The sequence below is a fragment of the Alligator mississippiensis genome, chromosome 1 (genome assembly GCF_030867095.1).
Source record: "Alligator mississippiensis isolate rAllMis1 chromosome 1, rAllMis1, whole genome shotgun sequence".
Lineage (NCBI taxonomy): Eukaryota > Metazoa > Chordata > Crocodylia > Alligatoridae > Alligator > Alligator mississippiensis.
In genome coordinates, this window is record NC_081824.1 from 433,633,282 (window position 1) to 433,660,205 (window position 26,924).

At 42.8% G+C, this 26,924-nt stretch overlaps 1 protein-coding gene across 3 annotated transcripts in view; it reads left to right on the forward strand.

Annotated features, from left to right (window-relative positions):
• The window catches only part of XPO4 (exportin 4), a 144,616-nt gene that overhangs the window by 90,846 nt on the left and 26,846 nt on the right, over positions 1–26,924 (forward strand). For all 3 annotated transcript variants that reach the window (XM_059720556.1, XM_059720547.1, XM_059720557.1), the window contains 8 exons: positions 2,633–2,809; positions 7,721–7,863; positions 7,979–8,124; positions 9,562–9,739; positions 11,819–11,978; positions 13,791–13,960; positions 25,089–25,263; positions 25,848–26,141. In XM_059720556.1, the coding sequence (XP_059576539.1) occupies positions 2,633–2,809; positions 7,721–7,863; positions 7,979–8,124; positions 9,562–9,739; positions 11,819–11,978; positions 13,791–13,960; positions 25,089–25,263; positions 25,848–26,141 (1,443 nt within the window). The remainder of the gene's footprint in view (positions 1–2,632; positions 2,810–7,720; positions 7,864–7,978; positions 8,125–9,561; positions 9,740–11,818; positions 11,979–13,790; positions 13,961–25,088; positions 25,264–25,847; positions 26,142–26,924) is intronic.

A 26,924-nucleotide genomic window follows, 5' to 3' on the forward strand; every position in this document is an offset into this window, starting at 1 on the left:
CAGATCCTCTTATATAAAGATACGCTATGCTGTCTAGCTTCTATTTTTTTGTATTAAATAATATTTTCCTTGCTCCTGGTCTTGTTTTCCTCTATTCTTGATCTTTTTCCCTTTGATAGTTGAGTGGTTTTTTGGTTTTTTTTGAAAACAAGAAAAGTTCACTTTACAGAGAACGATGCTTTAAAACTGTCTGTAAAATATTTGTTTCCAAAATGGTGGCAGAATTCCAGCTTAGTCCTTTTGCCAATTCTTTCTTCCCCACCCCTCCCTTCCTTTGCTTGCATTTCCATCTCAAAGAGGTCCTTTGCTGTTAGATCTTACAAGATCATTAGGCAATTATCTGGAGCAGACTTAAAGCCTTAGGTTGGGTACAGATGTTCAGGGAGGTTAGGGGGAGGTTAGATCACATTAAAAATAGCCACCTGATCTAACTTAGTTTGCCCAGGTGCATACTTTGCACTAGTTAGGTGGATCTGTGCATGAACTGTATAGAAGTTCAGGACAGTTAGGTCGGTCTAAAAATGGCTGACCCAATCTAAGCTAAGTGTACCTCAGAGGAAGACTTACTTAGCTGAGGTCTGGTGAGACTGATCTAACTGAACTTCTGTACAGTTCCCAGTACAGCCCCAGGGCTAGGAAAGCCCAGCTGCTGGCCCCACCCTGGGGCTGCACTTTTCCTACCCTACTCTGGCACCAGCCTATTCTTGGGCACCCCACCCTCCCCCCACCCCAGTCCATCCCCTCCCATCCCAGAACAGACAACCGCATCATGGACCAACCAACCCCCCTCCCTCACTCACCAAGCACCCACATCCGTACAAGCCACTCCCCATGCTGGTTTTATCAGGGTTAGCTGATGCTGGGAGCTGAACAAATCAGGGCGTGGAGAGGGGCAGGAGGGATGGGAGTGTTCACCGGGGAGGGGTTGTTTGTCTGAGGGTGGTGGGTCAGGGGGCTAAAAATAGCCCCTGACCCCAGGGTGTGGGGGAGAGAGTCTCCCCAAACTCCCTGCAGACCCCACAAGGTTCCCATATCCTGCTAAACCCTCCCAGACCCCAGCAACTCCACGGACCCTGCCTGCCCTCCCCCTTAGATCGAGTAGCTATTTTTAATGCAGTCTAACCTCTTTGAATGTCTGTACATAGCCTTAGTCATCTCAATGCGTTATTTTATCAAGGCACAATTTTGGTCTCATTTAATATAAGCTTACTGCTCAAGCCTGTTGGATGCAGAATGTTGTTTTTTTTTTTTCTGATTTAGACCTTGGCAGAGTGGCTGTATGAAGTTATACACATTTTATAGCCCGCTTGTAAATTCAGCCTTGAAATACTCAAGATTTAGGCCAACAATGTTAAGAGAACTTTTTTTTTTTAATTCGGGAAAGAGGCTTCTTAGTCATTCTGCCAGCTAGAAATTTGTTTCCTTCTATTGAAAGGCATCTTACTCTTTTCCATCTCTGCATGGCACTTTTGAATAATTAGAAATGACACTTGGGTATTTTGAGTGTTTACTTTTTGAGGTGTGTACACATTACATGTACTTACAGTTGGCTAATATGCACTTATGGCTCTGCAGCTGGCAGCCTCTGAGGATCAGCCCCCAGGATCTTTCCCCAGTACCGCTCTGCCTTCCTCCCCCACCCAGTTGCTCCAACTGGAAGAGCAGCCAGTCTCCAGGCTCCCTTTCCCTTTTTTGATTTTGGCTGCCAGCCCCTGGGGGTGCAGCAGTGCAGTGTGGCACAGCTGAGGAGCTGAGAGTGAGCCTGGAGCCACATGGGCATATGTTGTAGGAATGAGGGGTAGAGCCTGCTTGGATGTGTGGTGCAGCAGCTGGAGAGGAGGGCGCAGGCACGCTGTACAGTGGTGGGGAAGGTATGGGTTAATGATACAGCAGTGAAGGGGAGGTGAGGGGCACACAGGAGTGTGATGTAGCCCAAAGGGCTTCCAGCCACACACAAGTTTGATAGCCTTGTTTTAAGGTGTAATCCTTTTGTTTTTAATTTGCAAGGTTGAGGTCTTGCTGTGCTTATATGTAATGGGGATTTTAATTTAGGTGCCTAGGTTTCAACACCTGTGCTCTAAACATCTTGGCCTCAATAATAAGCCTTTTAAGCATATAATTTCAGAAAAGGTTTTTGTTGTTCAAACATCAGGTATAGGGAGCAGTTTTCTAAAAACTTATTAGATCATTTCAACTTAATTACATTCGTATCTCTTTCATAGTAATTGCAACTGAATTCAACTTGCTAAAGAAAACACACAGCATATCTGTTAAAATTTCATGTGGTAGGTCTTGTTCACATGCTTGCAGGTAAACTGACTGTGAGATTTGGGGTCAGGAAGGAGTGTGCCTAGCCCTCCTTCCAGGTCAGTTTGGCAAGAATTATTTGAGGGGTTTTTGCATTTTTTGGAGTATGGAAGCTGGTCCAAATGAACTCCTAGCCAAGGTTCTGGCGGTACCCTCATTTCTCATTCTGTTCTGTAGCGTATTGCAGGGGGGGTGTATGTATGGCTGTGTTCAGTGGTTGGCGGGAGTCAAATCAAGGACCCTTCCAGTCCTATGTTCCTACTGCTGCTTTGTTTGGTCTTAGTTTTCAATTTGACACTAGCCCTTTTTTTTTCTCCTCTCACAGCTTGACAAAGATGACATGGTATACATGGAAGCATATGATAAATTGCTGGAGTCCTGGCTTACTTTGGTACAAGATGACAAACATTTCCATAAAGGCTTCTTTACCCAACATGCTGTTCAGGTTTTTAACTCTTATATTCAGTGCCACCTAGCTGCTCCCGATGGTACAAGGAATTTGGTAAGCTCTTAACCTAAGTTCTTTTGGGGGCAAAATGAGTAATCTGTTAGGTTAAGTACAGACAGTCAAAAAGCCCAAGGCTAAATTGATTCAATCTTTGCAGTTTAATTTAAGCTATGTAGATTGCACTGATAAGCAAGTGAACAGACATTCACTTTTGATTCCGGAAACACAGCCACATGCCTGCAGTGGCCCAGGCCAGAAGTAGGGGGCACTAAAACACGCCTCCCTGCTCAGCTGGAGCAGACAGCTTGGACCAAAGCTAGCCCACCCACCCTTTGATGGGGGGTTTGCGGAGGAGGTACAAAGCATCCTGACATGTTGGGGGGCTCTGGGTTAACTTGAACCTGGAGGGGATCAGGGACCGAAGTTCAATAAATTAATTTAATCTAACTCAGTTAAGTTTGATACTACATCCTTCTAATCCTTCTAGGTTTATCTTAAACTGGTTTCAGCCATTTGGAAAGTGGTTTATGTGCACTGAACTTCTGCTGTGTTACAGATTTGAACTGATTTCCAGTCACTTATACTGATTTATGTGGAATTTCTGTCTCTAGCCCAAGTATATACATAAATAAACATTGGTTTAATATATGATACTTAATTAGCTTTGACAGAACTGACACAGAATTTTAATTCAATTGGCTAGCAGTAGCATCAGGCGTGAGGGGAGGGAACTTGTATCTTGCTGTGTTTTCATAAGGAAAATCTTTTTCCCAGCCTGTTTGCTTATCTTGAAAAGAAAGGAAGGGGACTGGGTGAAGAATGCATTTAAAAATTAAAGCTATGCAAAACAGCACCATTTCATTTCGGCTTCCGCTCTGAAGTGACAGTGTTGCATTTTGCTGTTTCAAACCACGGTTCCGTTTCATTTAGTTGAAACTGTTTCACTGTTCTGACGCATTTTGACGTTTTGCCCATTGGCTATAATGGGGAATCATGAAAATGCCTATAACTTAGTCATTTCTTGCATGATTTGGATAAAAATTGCAGGGATGGTAGCCCCTTCTGAGGGCATGAATCCTGTCAAGCTCAGGGGCTTCTGGGAAACTGCACCTCAAACTGTTTAAAGCAAAACTCTTATCACTTGCCAGCAGCGGCAGCCTGCTGTCATCCTGTGCTCCGCAGAAGGGCTGTGGGGCTGTGCTGGACTTTTCCTGGGGGGGCGCGGGCCCCCAGATGTGTGCGCAGGATGGCAGCATGCTGCTGCCGGCTGAGGCCAGCGCCAGCACCCGAGTCTGCTTGGTGCAGCCCGTGCTGAGCGCCAGGAAGAACTCAGTGCTGGTGCTGGCCTGGGCTGGTGGCAGCAGCACCATGTTGTCATCCTACACGCAGTTCCGGGGGCCCAAGCCCCCTGGGAAGAGTCTGGTACAGCCCCTCAGCCCTTCCAGGGGGCGCAGGCCCCCGAATCTGCATGTGGGATGACAGCAGGCTGCTGCTGCCGGCTGGGACCAGTGGCAGCACCAGTCTTCCTGGCACTCAGCATGGGCTGCACCAAGAGCTGGTTGCAGCCAGCAGCAGCAGCCTGCTGTCATCCTTCACGTACATCCGGGGGTCTGTGTCCCTCAGGAGGAGTCTGGCACAGTCCTGCAGCCTTCCCGGGGGGTGCGGGCCCCTGGATCTGCACGCAGGGTTTCAGCAGGCTGCTGCTGCCAGCTGGAGAAATAGCCCAGAGCCACCCTCGTCCCCAGCTGGCAATGGCAGCCTACTGTCATCCTGCATCATCCGCCTTCGCCCCCTGGGAAGAGCTGGGGGAAGCAATCAGGGAGCTGGGGAATCGAACAGGAAGCCAATATCAATCATCAGGATGTCAATATCAGAGAAGTTCTTCCCCCTCTGTCTCCTTAGTTTCTGTTTCGCTGCAAGCAAGATCGGCCCTCATTTTGTTTCAAAGCTTTTTCAAAGCCTTTTGTTTCATTTTGATTTCACTGTTTTGAGCTTGAAACTCGTCGAAACAGCTTCAGAAAAAAACACCCAGCGAAATTTCACACAGCCCTATTAAAAATGTGATCTATTTAATTATATAATAGACCTCAAGTTCAAATTTTACTTGCATCCTTTGTTACTTCTTTGGTTTCAGTTACTAAACAGTTTACTAGGACCAAAATTCTTCAGTGAAATTGTGACTTCAATTCGGCTGCTAATGCTCTTTGTGTATTAACTGCAAATTCTAATTCACTGTGCCCTTTCGTTGCGTAACAAACACATATAATCTTGTCAGATGTGGTGGGATTGGACTCAAACTAGGAGAAAATGTGGTGGTGTTTAATCTATTCTTTTGGATAACATGGTGTAAACCAAGGTCTATACTGACTTTGTGGCTCAGTGACTAAGGCACTTTTAAGGGTGGGGGAGCCTCTTTTTCAACATTATACTACAACAGATTCTGAAATAGAAAGTTGGAAATAAACGTTGAGCATGTTAATGACTGTCCAGTTTTTGTTGCATCAACAATACAACAATATCTAACTTGATAGTATGTAAGGTACTGAGAGACTTCAACTCTGAAAAGTACCATGTAAAACCTTACTCTCATCTTTTAGATAGGTAACAGGTGGTAATAAGAATGCCAAAGTAGAGAAAAACATTTCAAGAGACCCTTGAATTCATATCATGCAGTCTTGACATAACTTGTATACACAGGTTAATACATGTCCTTCTGTCAGATAAGTCATTTATCCCATGGGTAACCTTGTAAAAGCCACAGCTGGCATTTCAGAATGCTTCTTGTTCAATATCAAAGCAGTGCCTGGAACTTTCAAATAGAGAAGCACTCTTCATTAAGCAGCTGCAGCTTTGAAGTTGCCAAAAGAGAATTATTTGCTGGTTTAGATAAAGAAAGGAGGGGCTTGAAAGCACTTTGGGAGGAATTAAGGTTTGGATTCAACATCCCAGTCCCTTTATAGAAAACTGCAAAAAGTTAACTATTCCTTTCTAATCCAGTAATGCAGTTTCATATTTAACTTATGAATTCCTTATGTGTTCCCTTCCATGATCTTAATGAGAAAAATATTTATTTTTCTTCCTTTAAACTTTGAAATTAATTTTCTTAGCATTGTAGCATGCCTGTTTGTGGAAATAAGTTATGATATTCGATTGATTTCATAGTATTGCCAACATACATTTAAAAAAATTAAGAGTGATTGAAATCATGAAATCTAAAATAAAAATTTAAGTGTTTTGGGTTTTTTTGGTTTGTGTTTTTTTTTTGCCTTCTAGGTTTTGAGCCCTTAGTGTTCAGTTTTCCAAGCTTTTCTGTGCAAACAATAAGGTCTAGAAACTTTTCCCCCTTTTAATAAGAGCTTAGAGTCTCAGCAATCACAAGACTCTAGAAGCTAGGTTTTCAGAAATACCATAAATGGAATAATTCACAGTAAAATATCAAGAACTGGCAAAATTTTTCATGCAGTGCCTCAGTGGCTAGTAAAATTTCCAACTTAAGGTTTGTATAGTATAGAGCAGGGGTGGGCAAAATGGCAGATCTAGCCAGCAGCCAGACTCCATTTCCCAGCAGCCCCTGCCTGCATGGCTGTGGCTGGTCACCATGGAGACCCCAGGCGCAGCTATGCTGCAATAGTGCAAGGCTGCGGTTGCCAGGAAGGCTGGCCCCAGCCTCACTGACAGGGCGCATGGCAGAGCTGGGCAGGGCAGGGCAGGGCAGGGGGCTGCTCCAGAGCCTCTGGGATCTTGCAGCGGAGGTAGCTTGGTTGGGGCCAGGGCAGAGCCGCAATCTGCAGCCTGCACGCTCTGGACAGGGGCGTGCAGGCAGCAAGTCGGGGCTGTACCCTGGCTTGGGACCACACTGTCACTGCTGTAAGGAGCTGGGTCAGAGCTGCAATCTGCAGCCTGGACATCCTGGGCAGGGACGCGCAGGCTGCAGATCGTAGCTCTGTCCCAGCTCCTTGCAGTGGTGACAGCCTGGTTCGGAGCAGGGACAGAGCTGTGATCCGCTGCCTGCATGCCCCTGCCCAGAGCGTGCAGGCTGCAGATCACAGCTCTGCCCTGGCCCCAACCAAGCTTCCCCCAGCACAAGATCCCAGAGGCTCTGGAGCAGCCCCCTGCCCTGCCCTGCCCTACCCTGCCCTGCCCAGCTCTGCCGTGCTCCCTGTCAGTGAGGCTGGGGCCAGCCTTCCTAGCAACCACAGCCTTGCACTATTGCAGCATAGCTGCGCCTGGGGTCTCCATGGTGACCAGCCACAGCCATGCAGGGGCTGCTGGGAAATGGAGTCCGCTGCTGCCTGGATCTGGCCCACCCCAGTACAGAATATAGTTTTAGCTCTTGTAGCCCTTCTTTGCTTGACTTAGACTGAATGGTTACACTGGCTGTCAGTCACAAATTGTATTTATAAACCATCCTAAAGACTGAACTATTTTTTTTATCTCTGAGAAGCAATACTCCTTAACAGGGTTTAAAACAGAGGAGTGTGAAGAAGTCAGTTTGCTTCTGTCAAGCTATTCCTTTTATATAGATAAACAGCTTCAGTTTTTCAGGAGTATGGGTCCTTTCTCAAACAATGCAGTTTCTCAAGTTGAAAGAGATCTGAAGTTAAAATGAACATGTTTTGTTCAGTGAATTTGGGACTTTGATGGAGTTTTTATATTGTATATTGGAGTACATATTTTATTAATTTAGCAATTCTTCTCTTAATTATTTAACACACATCCTGGGATATAGGATGTCTAAGGACATAGGCAGGCAAGGTTTTTTGGGTAAATCTGATATCTTTTATGAGACCAACTCAAATATCTAGTAAAGATATTGGTGCATTTAAATTGTTTCTACTTGTGGCCTTTCTCCTAAAACAACTTTAAAATAAATAACAGAAAAGAGATTTTTAATGGTATTCCTAACAAGATTGAAATGGGTACAATGCTAATTGATTACTTCTAACTTCTTTAAAATGAAACCAGACTGCCAATGGTGTAGCCTCTCGTGAGGAAGAAGAAATAAGCGAGCTGCAGGAAGATGACAGAGACCAGTTTTCTGACCAGCTGGCAAGTGTTGGCATGCTGGGAAGAATTGCTGCAGAACACTGTATACCTCTTCTTACAAGGTACAGAGTAATTAATAAAACTCTTTATACTTTTGCTTAAATAATCTGATTAAAGTCTCGTAAAATTTTTGTTTAGTTAAGCAGCTGCATTAATTTTATTATTGTCTTTTCTCAGTTTATTAGAAGACCGAGTGACGAGGCTCCATGGTCAGTTACAAAGGCATCAGCAGCAGTTACTTGCCTCACCAGGATCAGGCTCAATTGACAATAAAGTGCTTGATGACCTGTATGAGGATATCCATTGGCTTATTTTAGTCACAGGTTAGTAGTAAGTTTTAAACACAAAACATTTGTATACAGCTCCTGAAATTACAGTTCCTCAACCAGACCTGCCTGCATGTCCATCAGCCTGTATAGCCAATCGTTGTAATTGAGTATATGGTCATTATGGTTTTTTATGGTTATTTTTCATTGCATGTATTCTTTTCACACTAGAACAAATGAACGTATTCTTTGTGCTGTAGCAGGACAGATAACTTTTTCATTTTGTCTTATTTCCTTTATGTTAACTGTCATGGTGGTATTTTTTCTTATTATGCTAAGCAACCTTTTAACAGAAGATGCTATATGTTTTTTGTTAACTTCTGTTTTTATCATATGTTTTTGACTGATTCATTCTGAAAAATATTCAGCTACAATACTCAACTAGTTGTTAGCATTAAAAAACCCAGGAACTGAGACTGCTTGTGGGTATGTGAATGCAAAGGATTTGGTATGGCTACATAACTCATGAATGGCAAAAACCTGAGCAAGTTATGCTGGGCAACCTATGTAGAGTTCCAGTGAAATATTGATGCAACCAAAATGGCATCTGCATCGTGCCTGATGCTAAGTAGGTTTGTATATTTTTACTCTCATTAGTGTTGTCTTTCATAACTGTTCATGAATCCAAATTGCTTTACTTACTCTGCCTATGTCCCAGTGGCAGAAATAATGACATAAAAGCATATTTAAAAAAAAACAGGGTTTTATCATTTTAAATATTTTATCTCTTATAATCCCAGCTCTTGATACAAGTGTATTGATACTACTTGTGTAACCATACATTAATCCCATGGGATTAAGTGTGTATCTCTAGGTTTGATGGGTATGATATGAAACTCAAACTGATAAAACCAGGAGTGAATATGCTTTTTCCTGGACAACAGGTAAGTGCTTTAAAATGCCTTTGTCTACGTGATGTACATTTGCAAAGGAAATAAGGAAACACTTGTTGTTCCTAGTTTGTTTGCTGTGCTTTTAAAAACTGCTTAGAGGCATAGAAAGTTAGCAATACAGAAATTCCAACTGTGGATTAACAGGTGGAATGCAGATGAATTATAGCTGTAAAATCACATTTTTCACATGAAGAAAGTTGAACAAAGCAAGCAATTTAGTCATATATAAAGTCTGACTCCTCTGTAGACATCAGCTATAGCATCTGCCGCTGAATGGGACACTATTTCTATATTTTATTTGGTCATTACTCTTTCAGCCTGGTTTCTTGTTTATAATTTTAGAGCTGCTGCTTCCATTTACACACAGAAAATTGAAGTGTATAATTAATATTAAGGTACTTACTAAGTTAATGTTAGGGTTTATATAGATTTTTATTATGTCAGTGACTTGGAATGTCTGCTATAAAGCCAGAAAAGAATCCAACAAAAACTTAACCTAGGTTAGTGAACTTTTCTTGACTTACCTTCTATATCTCTTAAGGCTACCTCTTAGCTAATGATACTCAGGGAGAGACTCCGTTAATACCTCCAGAAGTAATGGAATATTCCATTAAGCATTCAACTGAGGTTGACATCAATACAACACTTCAAATTTTGGGATCTCCAGGAGAAAAGGCCTCTTCCATCCCAGGGTACAACAGAACCGATTCTGTCATTAGGTAAGAATACATTACAGTCTGTTAGCATAAATTATCCCACAAATTTACATAGACAGAAACAAATTTTGAATATTGATGGCTTCAGATGTAGAAAGGAGAGTAGATGTATTAACACTGGAACGGAAAAGAGATTTATTTTGCATGAAATTTAGAACAGGTAGTGGTTTATCAGACTGGTTGTAACAAATGGATTGTAAGGAATACTATAGAAGGGGTAAAAAGGTGGGAGGAATTGTAAGATAAAATAAATAAGATTGTTTTATGATAAAATTTGAAGCTAAAGGCAATTCAGTGGTGTAGAAAAGTTTTGTTTTGGAAACAAAAAATGGAGCAACACAAGCATGAGTGAAACTTGGAGTGCCAGAGTTGGAGAGCTGAAGTCAGTGGATGGGTAAATAGAGAATCATGAGGAAGAGACAAGACAAATGATTGGAGAGAGAGATGCAGCAGATTAGATTTCAGCAGAGATGGGTGGATTTTGGTGCTACAAGTGCCTTTGCTAGCAAATACGAAGTTCCAATACAAATGTTTTCTTTCCTTGAATTATCATAGTGTACGAGAATAAAGCTTGTTTGAAGTGTGATGATAGAATTGTGTAACTGAATTAACTGTGTAATCCCTTCTATAGAACAGCAACAAAACAAGTAGTTTCCAAATTATAAAATGGGCTTCTCTAACAAGAATTACCAGTACTTGTGATCACTGCAAGAGTAGCTCAGTTGGCCCTGAGTGCAGAAAGAGTGTTGTCACTTGTATGTGCACAGTAACTGGCCTATTTTAAGGAACAGTATGAGAGCTACAAAAGAAACTTCTGTCCATTTTTAGAAGGAGGATGATAGCCATAAAGCAGGGTCTCAAGCTTTGGAAATTTGAAGTAAGGCATGGCACATTGTACTCTAATGGCTGTGAAAGATGCTATTACCCTAGTTTTGTTTTGTTTTAATTTCTATCTTATGTTAATCTTAACCAGATAGCCTGAGATGGCTTTTTGTCTCCATCAGTTCCCTGGGTTGTCAGGTGCACAAGTTATATGGCAACATTATACTTAGTCCCTGTACAACGAAAGAGCACTCTGTTTTTCAGTGATAATTTTTCCATGTAGCTGATAAGAGGCAATGAAAGCAATGTTTTCTACTCCAGCATTCTGTAGTGGGGAGAGAATCTGGGCTAAATGGGGAAGGTTTGGAGATTCCTTGAGAATTGGGATGGAGGGAGGTGTTACTCCTATAGCAATCAAAATAAGAAGAAACAGTTCACTGCTTCTGCATTTGTGTTGCAGTTTGTACCAGGCTGCAAAAACTGTACACTTAAGGCTGCCAAAAGTTTGTAGCTAAGGTTAAGAGGGGGAGGGGGAAGAAAGGGAAAGGTATCCTGTCTGTAGAGTACTAGGCATTATTCCAGTTGGACAGCTTCCCATTTCCCCTGATGTCAGAGCACTGGAGAGCATTCTGTGTACTGCAGTAATTTTGGAGTCTAATTTCAAAGTCAGAGCTGTTCCCCTTTGCACCTTGACTTCAGTCTTAAAGTATTTCTGTCCCATCCCCATCCTCCTGTGTAAAGAGAGACTATTCATAGAGACTGCTTACAGATGTAAAAAGAAACAAACCAAGAACAGCCCCCCAACACTTTACTTTAAACTCTGCGCACTCCTACACTGAACCCAGTGCATGCCCAGAAGAGGCATTGCATTAGTTGGACCTGACTCGCCCAACATCTGTCTAGATTGGGCACTTTAGTGGGGCTTTTTTGGTGGTTTTATTTAATAGCTGATTGAAATAGCTTTAGATAAAAGTGCTCAGAAAACCCCGCTGAAGCATTTAATCTATGCAGATGCTGCAGAACTAGGCCAAGCTAACACACTGGTTCTTCCAGTAAAGCGTTTAATGTTTGTAAGCAGCCAGAGTGTTTGCATGACTGTATTGGGGCATAAATATTTGGGCTTTGTATTTTTTTTCACTGTATTCCATGAAGAACAGAAAACTTTGAGACAATGCAATGTAGGGGAAATTGACCCTACTTAAAGGGGAAAAAAACATCCAAAAATCAGTCATGTGTCTTAATTGTACTTCATATCTGCAGGTTATTATCTGCCATCCTAAGAGTTTCAGAAGTAGAATCTCGAGCAATAAGGGCAAATCTAACACACCTTCTGAGCCCACAAATGGGAAAAGATATTGTCTGGTTTCTTAAGCGCTGGGCAAAGACCTATCTCCTAGTGGATGAAAAGCTGTATGACCAGGTAAGAACAGAATTGCAATTGTGATTGCAATAATTGACTAAATAATAGGCAGTAATACTCTTTAATGAAAGTAGATTTGATGTGTATTTTGAACCTCAAGTGTCAGGGGTTTATAACATGCAAATAGTTGTTTATTTTTAAAACTCAATGTGCACAGTTGTAGTCTGAAAAGTGGGCTCTTTTCCCAAGGAAAAAAATTAAATAGTAAATAAGTGGTGGTGGTCAGAGGAATTGTCCACACTGGTGGGTTTTTTGTTTTGTTTTTTTTTTTTGTTTTAAATGTAATTGTGTAGGGTTCGACATGAAAAAACTTCTGCTATGTGGTTCCATAGGTAGAACATATTTTTTGCCAAAGTTTTGGTAATAATGACTCTGTCTTTCAATCTGTGATGTCACCTGTAGTGCAGTGATTGTGGCACATTGCCTGGTAATACAATGGCTACACAGGGAGTTTGGCAGCGATTCTTTAATCTCTTTTAACATTTTTATGTATTTTTTTTTAAATGAAGAAGGGCTAGGTGGACCAAAAAATCCATTAAAATTTGAAATTGTTCTCTTAGCTAATAGATGTTACCTTATGTTGTTATCCTTTTCATTTCCCATTTTATTGTGTTCTATACTTACCTGTCACGCACTGCTGCTATTTCAGTTGCAAAAATCTGTGGTGTAGGGGTAGTCTCTTATGCTACTAGCACAGTACTGAGTACAATGCGGATTTAACACAATTTGGACATCTGGAAATAATCATAATATAGCCGAAATATGAGGAAAGATAGATGCACTCAGTAAATTATATAAAATAAAGATTACCAAGAATATTTCTGCCATCATTCATTGTGATCATATAGTTTTATATGATGAAAATAACAGATTTGAAATTGAGCATGTTCACCATGTACTGATATAGAGTTTCCTGCAAAAAATTATAATAAATTTCCTGAGACTCAGTTTTTAAGGAATTTATTTTATAAAGAACAAGAATTTTAGTTACCTGGAATTCTCAGAAGAAACGGATATTAGCATATCCAAGTCTAAGGATAAAATCCTTCCCCAGAACATTGCATATGGAACAAATTCCAGGGACCAGCTACAGAAAATATTCACTACAGCCATGACAGATGTGGAAAAAAATCCCAAAATAACCCAGCGCTTTACCAGAACAGGCATTGCATCAGTTTGACTCAGCTCACCCAACGTCTGTATAGATTGCATGCTTCAGCACAGCATTTCGGTGATTTTTTCGCAGCTTGCATGTGTTCCTTGATTGAATCAGCTATTGGATAAAAGCTCCAAAAAGCCCTGCTGAAACGTGCAATCTATACAAATGTTGGGCAGGCCAGGACAAACTAACTCATTGCCTCTTCTGGCCATGCACTGCACTCAGTGCGGGGGTGTGCCAGGCTGAAAGTAAAGCGCTGTTTGGCTTTTGTTTTTTTCCTGTCTGTAAGCAGCCTGTGTGACGGTGTGATATCTTGCAAGGCTCTCTTTGGTTGAAAACTCTACAACTGCTCGGTTTGCTGCTATCAGATTCTTCAGTTCTCAGGAATTTTTTCTTGAAGTGCTTATGGAATTCTTTTTTTAATTTTTGGACAAATATCGGTAGATGTATAAAGTTGAAATTGTTTTCTGCTTTTTGCCATTGCACTTAAAAGTAGGTCTCGTTTGTTGCCATTTTAAAAAAAAATTCTTTTATCAGCAAGAATTTTGTTTTCAGACCTTCCCTCTTTCCTTAAAACACAAGTTGCTGTTTGGTTGCCATATACGTCATTTTGTGTATTGTAAACTTCATTTATTTAATTCTTTTTCTTGTAGATAAGTCTGCCATTTAATACAGCATTTGGTGCAGATACCGAGGGTTCACAGTGGATTGTGGGTTATCTGTTAGAAAAAGTAATCAGTAACCTGGCAGTATGGAGTTCTGAACAGGACCTTGCAAATGACACTGTGCAACTGCTAGTAACATTGGTGGAAAGGAGAGAGCGGTAGGTTGAAGATCTATCCGAGCCTAGACTTTTCTTTTGCATCTTCTAAAATTATATTGGGCCAAAAATAGGGCAAATGCAGTATCTCTTACAGGGTATTTATAGTTGTGCTTCTACAACTGAGACCACTTGCACTTTCTTTTGAGAATTAAAGCATTAGAAATTCACAAGCATATAATGTAGATTTTTATGAACAAATGTATACACGTTCATATAAACCAAACAGCTTGCCATGTGTTCCCTAGTTTTCAAGTAATAAGCACCTCCCAGGTTACGTTAAATTGTTACCAGCTTTATGGTTCTGTAACTCAACTGATGTAAGTGGAGTGTTACAAATATAAAGCTAGTATAACAATGGGGTTTTCTTTTGTGCTTATCACTGTAGAATCTGAACACTTCAGAAATATTAACTAACTTATTTTTACAGTGCTCCTGTAAGATGGGGCGGGCGTGATATTCATACTTTACAAATGAGAAATTTGAGGCACAGAAACACTAACATAAGTGTCTACTAATGTTTGTTTTCCAACATGAGTGACACCTGAGGCCTAGCACAGGGGTCAGCAACGTTTCTGGGCAGAGTGCCAAAAACTCCTAAGCTTTATGGGCTAGATGCGTGGTTTCAACCATCCCTTACCACGCCCCATGCCTTGCAGATAGTATATTGATATTGTCTACACTTTAGAAGCTCATCATGGTGGGGGGCTACAAACTCATTGGGGGGGCAGCAAGAAATGGTTACCAGGGCGCCTGTCGGGGTAACTAGAAATAATGGCTGCAAATTGGAAGAGAGCAAATTCAGATTGGACGTCAGGAAGAAATCCTTTACAGTGAGGGTTGCCAAAATATGGAGTAAGGGAGGTGGTGCTGTCCCCTTCCTTGCAGGTGTTTAAAAGGAGATTGGACAGGCACCTGGCTGGGGTCATCTGACTCCAGCACTCATTTCTGCCCAGGGCAGGGGGTTGGACTCGATTATCTAATGGGTTCCTTCCGACCCTAACATCTATGAAACCTTGATTTGGCGTACCAGGGGCGGACAGTTGGGGAGCCATGAGGGGTGGCAGTGCATCCCTGGCCCCTTCCCCACTGTCCACCTTGAGGCATGCTGCCTGCATGCCAAACAAAATGCCTTTGCATGCTACACTCTGGCACCTGTGCTGTGGGTTGCCTGCACCTGGCCTAGCTTATTACACTTAATATGTTTAAAACACAGATCAGAATTACTGCTGTGATTTGTCAGCAGTTCCACAAATATGCCAGGGTCTCAAGTCAGGCACTTATATTGGACAGGTGACTGTAATTGTTTGTTTCCTTTGTTGGTTACAAGTCAAGTACTCAAAAAATATTCTTTTAATAGAAAGTTTTGTGTTTGTATATAACCTGCTCATTTTCTAAAGGGCTGTAAGCCCACGTTTAATAACAGTTTGAATGAGGGAAAGGGAGGGAGAGTGAGCTTGGAAAGAAAAGGAGGCAGTATTGAAGTGGGGCGGTCTGGAAGAAGGGAGAAGGAAGGAGTAGGTAGAGTGACAGAAGTGAGATAATGGTTGTAGCAGGAGTAGCACTAGAAGATTTGAAATATGAGATTCAGTACTTATTCTTTCTGTACGTACAAGTATTGGAAGTAACAGAAGGACCACCTCCTGGTGGTTGGCTGGAGTGGTTGTACTGTGTCCTCTCATGAGATTGGATATAGACCGAGTCTTTCCTGTGGTTGAAGCATGCTCACCTGAAGACCAGTAGAAGTGGCTCAGAAATTAACTTCCTTCTCATTGTTTGAACTTTGTTCATTTCTGGGCCACTTCTACTGGTCTTCAGATGAGCAGGCTTCAACCACAGGAAAGACTTACTATATTTACTTGAATATTAGATGGTCCTGATTATAAGACAATCCCCCAATAATCAGATTCTGTATATAGAAAATGTATAAGTTTTTTATATTATTTTCCAGGTGTAAAATCTAATTATTGAAGGCTTGTCTTGCATTTGCAACCTCCCACTATTATAGCAGGGAAAATAAATCTGAGGGAGTCAGGTAGCCCCTTTGCCCTCTACCCCCAAACCACCAACTTCTTTCCCCTGCAGCCCCTTTTTCCCTCCTTACTATCAGACCCTCCTCTCCATGACCCAATGGAAGTGAGGAAAAATTTGGAAAAACTGACCTTGAAATAAATATAGCTGTGGCAATTTACATATAATACCCATAGAATTAGTTCATCCAGAAATTATGCATTTTACCTTTTTTGAAGCTGCTGCTGCAAGTTTTAGTACAGATACTCCATAAACACACTTTTAAGTAGTGCTTAGCACCTACTTAGAGTACAAACTATACATGACATTAGTTTAAAGCCAAAAGGCTCATGATTTATCATACAGTTCATTGGGCTGTGCTTTTCCAGCATTCGAAGCCATAGTGTCCGCACTGCTCAGTATGTGTGTGTACCTCAGATATCCCTCCCCCCCTGCAAAAGATCCATGTGTTAATTAGCTCCGTATACCCCCACTCATGATTATAACCAGGTGTTCTTGTCATGAGTCCTGGGGTCCTCCAGAAATTTAGGTGGAGATGAGACACAGGGCAACCTGGTCTGGTTTCACCTCATGAAGGATGGGGCCACACTAAACATGAAAGAGGCTGGGAGAGGGGTTGACAGAAGTGTCACAACCCAGTGGTTTTGGTGCCTCAGCACGGTGGAATTTTCACGCCACATGAGAGCCTCTTGCAAAAGTAAAGGCTTTCTGTTGCTGCAGAAAACCCCCGGTGCAAGAGAGTGCCCGCCATTCGGATGTAAATTTGTGTCCCGCTATTGGCCAGTTCTAAATTATGCACACGTGGCGGCTAGTAATTGGCTTGCTGGCCGTTTAAAAATTAGCGCGACTTCTGCCCAAGTCGGAGAACTTTGAGCACGCTGCAGAGTGCTTCTGAAGAGATCTGACTTGTGGCTGAGCTGATCGATAGTCTGATCACCTATCGATTCGTCTCCCCGTTGCCGAGCGCAATCCCAGACGTATCCCTTTCCCTGCTGGCCTGATTTGTAGACGGACGTGCTGGCCTGAGCCCTGCCAGCTGGAACAACTAACGTGTTTGTTCAGACGACCGGACTGTTTTCGTCGCAACAGCAAGCGACGTAAGTAAAGTTTTACAACCATAAAGCTTTCTCGGCCTCTCTATTCACCAGCCCGCCCCAACGAACGAGTAATTATTTAATCACCTCGAGTCGGCTCTGGCTGTCCGAGACATGGTGACGAGGATGGGATTAAAGGGCACAGTGATGGAGAAGAACCTAATTAGGTGCTGCCCCTGGCGCACCGGGAACCACCACGTAGAGAATGCCAACGATCTATGGGCGCATATCACTTACCACCAGGCGGTAGAAGGGGATGAAAGAAATATTGATGGTTACTTCTCCGTAAAGAGAGAAGAAGCAGTAGTGAAGGAATGGAGAACTAAGCTATCCCTTGGGGAGTTCGGATGTATAATGGGGAGCGACTGGGTCTATTATCGACCCCCGGAGGAAACCTCAACCATATCCCTAGCTGGGGTAAAAGCGTGGAAGGCAGAGAAGCTGACCCCCGCTCAAGAGTTCGCTCAATGCATTCAATACTTAAGGGAAGGAGGGGAATCCACCCCACGGATTGGTTTAACTGTCCGGAGTTGGTGCCGGAATCGCGGGGTCATGAGCTTCTCGTTCAGCTCCGGGAGGATTTGGAAACTAAGGGCCGTCATGTGCCGAGATGGGGTCTAACCAAATGGAAGAAGGGAAAAATGATAAATGTGCTGTTCCGTACAGTAGCGAGTCTATTAAGGGAATACGCAAATTTAGAGGCACAGATGCATACGGCGGGTAAGGAGTCGCTGGAGCGGGCAGCAAAAGGCTCCGGAGCGGCGCTTATCAATAGCACCGGCCGCATGATACCGCTAGCAGAAAATGGCGCTGAAAGAAGCGTGAACCATCCGGGGAACCCGGAAAAGAGGGGTAGAGCTTCAGAAGACCCGGCGGGGATCCGCCTAGTGTCTCCGCCCCCTGAGGTGACGTCGCTCCCTGCAGCCCCGCCTCCTTGCCAAGGGGAGGGGGCAATGGGAGGAGAGAGATACCCAACGCTCTCAGACGAAGAATTTAACTCTTTCTCTACCACAGCTCACCCGGTAGCTGTGACGAAGCATGGTGCAGATGAAGATGGTGCTACGTGTACCACTGTTATCTCACTCATACGCACCAGACCAGAGATTCAAGAGCTTTGTAAGGAATCTAAGATAAGATCAGGAGAAACCTTAGCAATGTGGTTAGGGCGGTTAATAGTGGAATTCGGATCTGACACCTTGGATAAAGAAGAAGCGAGTGCCTTGACCCGACAGGCGGCATGGAGTGGTGGGCGTGCTACCGATTTGAATGTGGTCACAGACAGTGCCCACTGGCCCATCCCAATCCCGGCGCTCGTAGTGGGACAGGTAACCCACAAATTTCACACCTGGCACGAAGGTCGTCCACAGAACGCCACTGCGGAGCAACTCCTCCTAGCCATAGTTGGGGTGTCATATCTCTCATGGAGCCCGAGAACAAATCCAATGGGACTAACAGCCGTACAACGAAAAGAGAGATGGGCTCATCGCCACCTATCGGACCCTGGGGTGATCCCAACACCCTTGGAAGCTATAGAGGCCTGCGTGGAGGTATACGGAGGAGCAAATGCCGTTACACTCTCTGACTCTTCTTGAACCCAATGGCAGGTCAACCGGTGGGAAATCTTTTGGGCCATCTCCCACGTTTACAAGCACTTATGCAACAAAGTGAAGAAGCTTCTGATACCATAAGGGACCGATCTTCAATATGCCCAGCCGGAACACTGAGACCCAGACAGCAAGAATTTATCTCTCGACGAGAGCAAGGGTGGTCACCTCCAGGAACCCCAAAGGAGAGAACCCTGAGGGAAAGAACCATGTTTGGTTTTCTTCTCTCCCGCACTGGACTTACAAAGGCACAGCTACGAATTTTGGGAGAAAAGGGCCAGTCCCGTCCGGCTGAAGCATTAGGATTCAAATTTGAGGACTCATCAAAAAACAAGTGATGGCCGTCGGCTCTGCCGGCAGCCTTCTCCAGTTCAGACCTGACCCTATGGATTCTCGACCGTACGCCGAACTCACTGTTTGCAACCCTACCGATCCGGATGACCAACAACAAGTATTCTTCCTTCTCGATACTGGAGCTCAGACCAATGTGGTTACCTCAATGATACCTCATCAAAAGACTGCCAAAACGATTAAGGTACAAGGGCTTAACGCTATCGCTGTCACAACGAAGGTCAAATTTTGGATCCAAGGCTACCGATATCCCCTAGAGGCTGTCCTAGGGGGCATCAACATTTTAGGGATCCCGGGAATAAAAGCGCTTGACCTTAAAGAACAAGTGCTACAGGCATTACCCATCATTATCCCAGAACAGGATTGGCATCAACCAACGCTTTGTAACAACTCCACCTGGCGATATCGACCAATACCAACTAAGGGTTCGCTAAAGCAGTCCCTCACTGACCTCCTGAGGCAACTCAAACGACGAGGCTGTATTCAGACTGTAACAGCCAGCACCTACCTGTCATCAAATGGGGGGTAGCAAAACCTGGAAAGCCTAATGAAGCCCGGTTGGTTGTAGACTATCGAGAAGTTAACAAAAGGTGCCAAGTACTTCAACAACCTAATCCGTCTACTCTGCCACAGTGTATGTTTGAGATGGCACAGTTCCAACAAAGTAAGTGGGTTGGAGTCACATTGGATCTTAAGAATATGTTTTTTTCCATCCCGATCAGTGACCCGGAAGGAATACTAAACGTGTATTGATGGCATCATGTATAGGTGGACAGTCTGTCCGCAAGGATACCGTAACGCACCATCACTAGCCACAGGTGCTATGAATAACACCCTGAAGAATTTTCAAGCTTCATATTCTCTTCCTCAAGAGAAGGAACTAAAGATTTGGAGTTACATGGATGATATCCCCATCATGGGTCGTGATAGTTTCGTAGTTACTAGTATAGTCAGTCAACTAGTCACTCACCTTCAGAGTGAGGGATGGACAATTAACGAGGAAAAGTCGTGTTTGCATCCTGTAGATGACATTACGTTCCTTGGTACTCGATACATTGGTTCCATCCGCCATGGAATTTCTCATGAGGGTCCTAACATCGATCCATTGAAAACATTCTTCCCTACGACCGAGAGGCACTTTCAACAGCTGTTGGGTCATTTGAATTGGTATTGACATTATATTGAACCTAGTGATTTGGCACTCCTCACCAAATTACAGCGACAGATCCGTAATAAATCCCAAAAGTCTATGCCCTGGACAAAAAGAGATCAGCAGTATCTGCTTCGCCTGCTAGCTATGGTTAAAGATACACAACTCCATGCCATCGATCTGGGCGAGTCACTAACCGTAACCCTCGGGTTCACCACCAACCATGTGTGGGCTGTCGCACATAATTCTTGTGATGAGCTAGTATATACAGCCCATAAGACACTTCAAGCGGCACAACACTGATATGGAGCTGTGGGAAAAATCCTTCTAGCCGAACAATTGGTGGAGCCTTTAGCAAGGGGGCATGGGACGTTATGCGCTCCCGGTGCCACATTGTCCACATCCAGCAAGGGTAACAGAGTTGACCCACATTTTCAGGGAGAATCTAAGACCTGGAATACGCTAGTACTTACCCACCATTACAACTGGCATTGTTGGAGGTTGGAAGACACGGTACCTGATTCGAGCCCAGAGGATGAGGAGAAGGTCCCTACATTGTATGGAACTTCTGCCCCGGCATGGATGGCCTCAGATGGAACCTCCCGACATGGCGGAGGCTATGGATATTTATTGCAAAGCTTGCAACGATAAGGAAATCTTTCAAGCCAACCCAGATGATAATTCGGCCCAAAGATGTGAATTATTAGGGTTCCTTAAGGTACTGGAACATTGTCTGACACATCATAACGATACACTCCCAGTTCTGATCATCGCCATTGATTCGCAATACATTTATAAAATTCTTACGGGCACAGCTTTTCCTTTTGAACATTTGAATGATTGGCAAGATATTTGGGAAACATTAACTAAATTTGTGCGCCTCCCGTTAATTAGGCACACTAAGTCCCATCGTCCAGATACCGATCCAGTGCATGAGATAATTGATAAGTTCTTGGAAGATCCACTCCGAACCGACATAGCCTTACCTGTCACATCTACCACCAACCCTGAAGTAAATCCGTTTCTCGCATGGCTTCATGAGAATTGGGGTCACCTGGGACCACGAGCTTGCCATCAACGTTGGTGCTGAACCCTTACGGAGCCGGCTTCATACGGAGCTCGGTGTGATTGGGAAAAGGTAGCTCAGGCCTGTGAGATGTGCTAAAGAAAAGTGTCATAGAACCAAGCACCAACTTGGAGCTTTTGATTCTTCACAGTTTCAAGCAGGAAAAGTTTGGCAGGTAGATTTACTGGGACCCCTCCCAGGGTCTAAGCCGCCAAATAAAGGACTAGTTGTTGTCGATTTGGGAACGAGACAGTTACAGGTTGTCCCCCTACGAAAAAGCAATGCTACTGCTGTCATTTCTGCTTTGACCGCTGTATTTGCTACCTGGCAACTTCCTCATGAGATTCAATCTGATGGAGGACCCCCGTTTAACTCTAATGCTCTGGATAAATTCGCTCGTCTTCATAATGTAGCTTGGCATCTTCGTTTGCCATACCATCCGCAGTCCAACGGTGTTGTGGAGAGACACATAGGTCTGTACAAGGAGTAGCTTCGCCTTAGAGGAGGAGGGACGTTTAAAAACTGGACTAAATTTAATCATGATGTCCTTATTTCACTAAACACCGCTAAACCGTTATGGGACGAGACTAATGTCCAGAAACCTCCACCTTGGGAGCCCAAGTTCCAACCAGACGAGTTAGTGTGGATTTCAATACCGCACCCCCATCAGTCTCATCCACAAGTTCACAAAGGGACAGTTCAACGACCGGGACAATATCCCAATACCTATTCTGTCCAATTGGAAGAGAAGCCCGATCGCCCTCCTATTATCGTTCACCACAACTGGATGACACGCCGTTCCAACGTTCACCCAGTATCCTTACAGTAAATCCAATTATGAGTCTTTTGTCTTGTGTTGTTGTTGTTTTCTCTCTTCGCAGGACTGACCCTAGAGAAGTAGTAATCCTTATATAACCGCCCGAGTGTGAGATTCATCGAGCTCCAGATTACAGTTCGTTCGAGTTAATAGAGTGATGGTTATGAAGAAGACACTGAGACGAGGAATGTTCATTAGCTCAGGACTTGCTATAATACTGTTTTCTCATTTTATTAAACGTTTTATTGACATAGTCCGTTCTCTCCTACTAATAGACAGACTACCAGACGAGGAAAATCCCAAGCAGATGTTCTCCAAGCAGATGATGATCAACGGTTGTTGTTATGTGTTCGAAGTTATTGTATTTTGTAATTTGTTGAAAAGACCGGTCTATCAAGTTGTTTGTATATATATATATATCTGGTTGTTAAAGCTTTGCCAGGTCAGTGAGTCCCGAAACAAAGATGCCGGATGATGAGCTCATGTGTCTGAAATTCCAGTTGAGCCGTCGGCAAGGGGGCATGTCGCAACCCAATGGTTTTGGTGCCTCGGCACGGTGGAATTTTCCTGCCACATGAGAGCCTCTTGCAAAAGTAAAGGCTTTCTGTTGCTGCAGAAAACCCCTGGTGCAAGAGAGTTCCCGCCATTCGGATGTAAATTTGTGTCCCGCTATTGGCCAGTTCTAAATTATGCACACGTGGCGGCTAGTAATTGGCTTGCTGGCCGTTTAAAAATTAGTGCGACTTCCCCCCAAGTCGGAGAACTTTGAGCACGCTGCAGAGTGCTTCTGAAGAGATCTGACTTGTGGCTGAGCTGATCGATAGTCTGATCACCTATCGATTCGTCTCCCCGTCGCCGAGCGCAATCCCAGACGTATCCCTTTCCCTGCCGGCCCGATTTGTAGACGGACGTGCTGGCCTGAGCCCTGCCAGCTGGAACAACTAACGTGTTTGTTCAGACGACCAGACCGTTTTCGTCGCAACAGCAAGCGACGTAAGTAAAGTTTTACAACCATAAAGCTTTCTCGGCCTCTCTATTCACCAGCCCGCCCCAATGAACGAGTAATTATTTAATCACCTCGAGTCGGCTCTGGCCGTCCGAGACAAGAAGGATTCAGGATGAACTGTTTGGGGCCCTGTTTGGTGATGTTTGCGAAACAGTTAAGGCTGGTGAAGAAACAGGTGTCATTGGACATGGAAAAGAAAGGTGCAGCCTGGCTGTGGGAGTGAAGAGAAAGTCAGTGTATGCAATGTAGTGGCTCACCACGACTTTAAAAAGAGTTGGCACTGTGGGGGAACTGTGCTCGATAGTCACTACCACATCTTATCCAGATGGGCTGCACTGACCTATCCTCATGGTAGATTCTGTCAGCTTTTTTGGCAATGGGTAAGGGTGTCAGCGCTTACTCTAGTTTCTCCAAGTTCTGGCCTAGTGTTGCAGTACCTCCAGCCCCAGTGCCCATTCCCTCCTGGGGGAGCAACTGCTGATATTTTATTTTATTTTATTTTATTTTATTTTATTTTATTTTTTAAGGGCCATAGAGGATGTTTGCCTCATATGGGCCATGTACTTTATAGTCATGCTCAGTGTTGGCTACATTTTAACCAACTTCATAGTTAGTTTTCATTACTAGAGCACATGCTGCCTTTAGCAGCAGTTCAAAGATAGGCAATGTATATAAGCAGTTTCCTTGTATGTGAATGTAAGACCAAAAGGCTTTTTTCCCCATATTGATTGGCAATTATATTCAAGTCAAGTTGATTGAGGGTTATATTCATCTTATATTCAAGTAAATACAGTAGTTTACACTCAGTTCTCACAGAGGAGCAGTGGTGGCTCCCATCAATCCAAAAAAAATAGCTTTTTATATTGGCAACTCCTGCTGGTCAGAGAAGGAAAAAGACCATAATGCAAGAGGGCCTCATGCAAAGGTGTTTTCCTAGGCTGTGCTTTGTCTTAATCTAACTCTGTTAGGAATTCGTCCTTGAGCAGAGGCAGCTATGCACAGTAGACTCTCTAAGGCAGGGTTTTATTAATGGGGGGTCAGCATTTGCAACCCAGCATTTGCTGCAAGGTGCCAGTTCCCGACTGCCACCCCAGCCCTCCCATATCCGTGTAGAAGGCTGCCTGCCCCTCACCTCCACCCTGTGAATGTAGCCTCTGCTGAAAAACATGCTGCTGAAAATCATAATGAAGAATGATTTGGAGCAGTTAATTCAGTGTGTTGGTAAATAGGCTTCACAAGGAGGGTGACACCAGCCCTCCACATAGAGAAGGGGATTGGCAGCAGGGGTTTGGCATGCCTTTAGCAAAATGTAGAACAGATTGGATGGCTGGGGTGGCAATAGTGAATTTGTGCATGGTAAATAAACTGGAGGCTAGAGTCACTCTAAGTGGACCAGATCCATCCCAGAGGCCGTGAGTACAGCGGGGTACTCTGAACAGAAATGGCAGAAATTTGTTTTCCAGGAGCCTGCCTGAAGAGCCCTGCATGTATATGAGATGTCCTATTGTTTTTGATATTTACAAATCAGATCATAAGGGAGTGTTATGAGACCTTGCTGATATTTCCTTTTGGCTAAACAGAACATGTGAATAAATAGGGTTTTGTTTTGCATAATTGGAGGCATTTGTGAATCCTCTTACACTCAAGGCTCAGAGTGCCTTTCAGAGGAAAAACAGAAGCAGGAACAAACTGCTGCTTAGTTCTCTCTTATCACATAATGTGAGACATTTTGATTTTGATGCATGCAATATGTGTAATAAAGTGGTTCATATTAATCTACAAAGTATTTTCCCATTCCATGGTTCAACATCCGTAGAAGAATTCTCAGAGTAAATGTTTGTAGTTGTCTAAAAATAATATGCAAATAAAATGAAATTAGGAGAGTGAGCAAGAGCATAAATTCTAGAAAAAATACAAAAACTTAAGTTGGTAGCAAGGATAGTTGGGAGAAGCACTTGGCTTGTATGTGTTTATAAAATTTTATATGATTAAACTATTTCTTTTTCATTTAGGGCAAATTTAGTAATTCAGTGTGAAAATTGGTGGAATTTAGCTAAGCAGTTTGCAAGGCGAAGCCCACCTCTCCATTATTTGTCTAGTTCTGTGCAAAGAACACTAATGAAAGCGTTAGTTTTGGGAGGTTTTGCTCATATGGACACAGAGACAAAACAACAGTATTGGACTGAGGTAAGACTTCTGTCGCCTGTCTTTCAGCAGGTAATGAAACTGAATTTAAAGTATCTCCTTTTAATTCAGCTTTGCATGGAAATTGATATTTTGAACATCTTTGAGATCTTTAAATATTTTCTTTTATGATTTACTTTTATGATTGTTATGATTAAATATGCAGTTGCATATTTTATCAGGTTTAAAAAGAAGGACAGTAAAATAATAAATGGGATATTGACATTTTTTTCAAGCTTGCACATCTTAAAGCGAGATGTCCCCATTTGAAAATTTTTACTGATTAAAACTATGATTGCAGTGATATGTGCTTACTTTCAAAACAAGTTCAGATCAGTTTAGTTATGAACACTGGTTTATAGCTTGAACATGAGCAGTGAGACTAAATGAAAGGTAATGACAGATTGTAGTATATTACTAATATCATAATGAAGACTCATCTTTGTTTCCTTAATGATCTATATCAGAAAGAAAAATCTGTGGATTATACTGAATTTAGGAGATAGTCAAATACCAGAGAAAATGGATAAGTGTGTGTAAAACTGGAAGAATACACTTAAACTTAAAAAAAAAAATTTATTCTATAGGTTCTTCAGCCGCTTCAACAGCGATTCTTGAATGTGATAAATCAAGAAAACTTTCAACAGATCTGTCAGGAAGAGGAGGTGAAACAGGAAATCACTGCCACACTAGAAGCACTTTGTGGCATTGCTGAGGCTACCCAAATTGACAATGTAGCAATCCTCTTTAATTTTCTAATGGACTTCCTCAACAATTGTATTGGATTAATGGAGGTGTACAAAAACACACCAGAGACTGTTAACCTCATAATAGAAGTCTTTGTTGAAGTTGCACATAAACAAATATGCTATCTTGGAGAGGTAAATATGGCCAAAGAGGGGAGGAAAGGGAAAGTGTAAAATGTCATTCTCTGAACAAAGTAAGCCTGAATGTTTTTTTAGATGCTGGGTTGGAAGAAAAGTTGTACAGCTAGGCTCTCTTGAATACCTGTAGAAGAATGAACATGTGTAAATATTCCCAAAGAGATTAAAACAACCTTTTGACCTTTTAAAAGAATGCATCTACTAATTTATTTTTGATTATATATCAAAATGTAATCAGCTAAGGAGCATACCACAATGTTTATACTTTAAAAAGTGATAAGTATCTTTAAAGGAAAACATGTTCAATGCAACAAGCACATCCAGTTGCAGGTTTCCACTATAATAAAAACCTAATCTCATTGACTACAGACAAGGAAAATGGAAGGCACAATGCACAAAACATTTGGTATACTAAATTCACATTTTCTAGTCAGGGAAATATGTATGTGCATTGTCAGCAAAAGTAATCTAACAGGATAAGGAATATCTGCATATCCTACTAAAGTTAGCCATACTTTTAGCAGTTGTGGAGCTGGACTAGTAATGAAATTGAAGTGCAGAGCAGGCTGGTATGTGTGTGGTTTCTTTTAAATTTTTTTAAATCGCATTTAATTTTTTCTAGAAGTTAATCTAGGGCAGGGGTAGGCAATTATTTTGGATGGAGGGCTGCTTACTGAGTTTTGACAAGCCATTGAGGGCCACGTGACAGGCAGCCGGGGCAGATAAATATTAATTTTCTCAATTTTTAGGGGCCCCACAGGCTGGATAGAATGGCCTGGC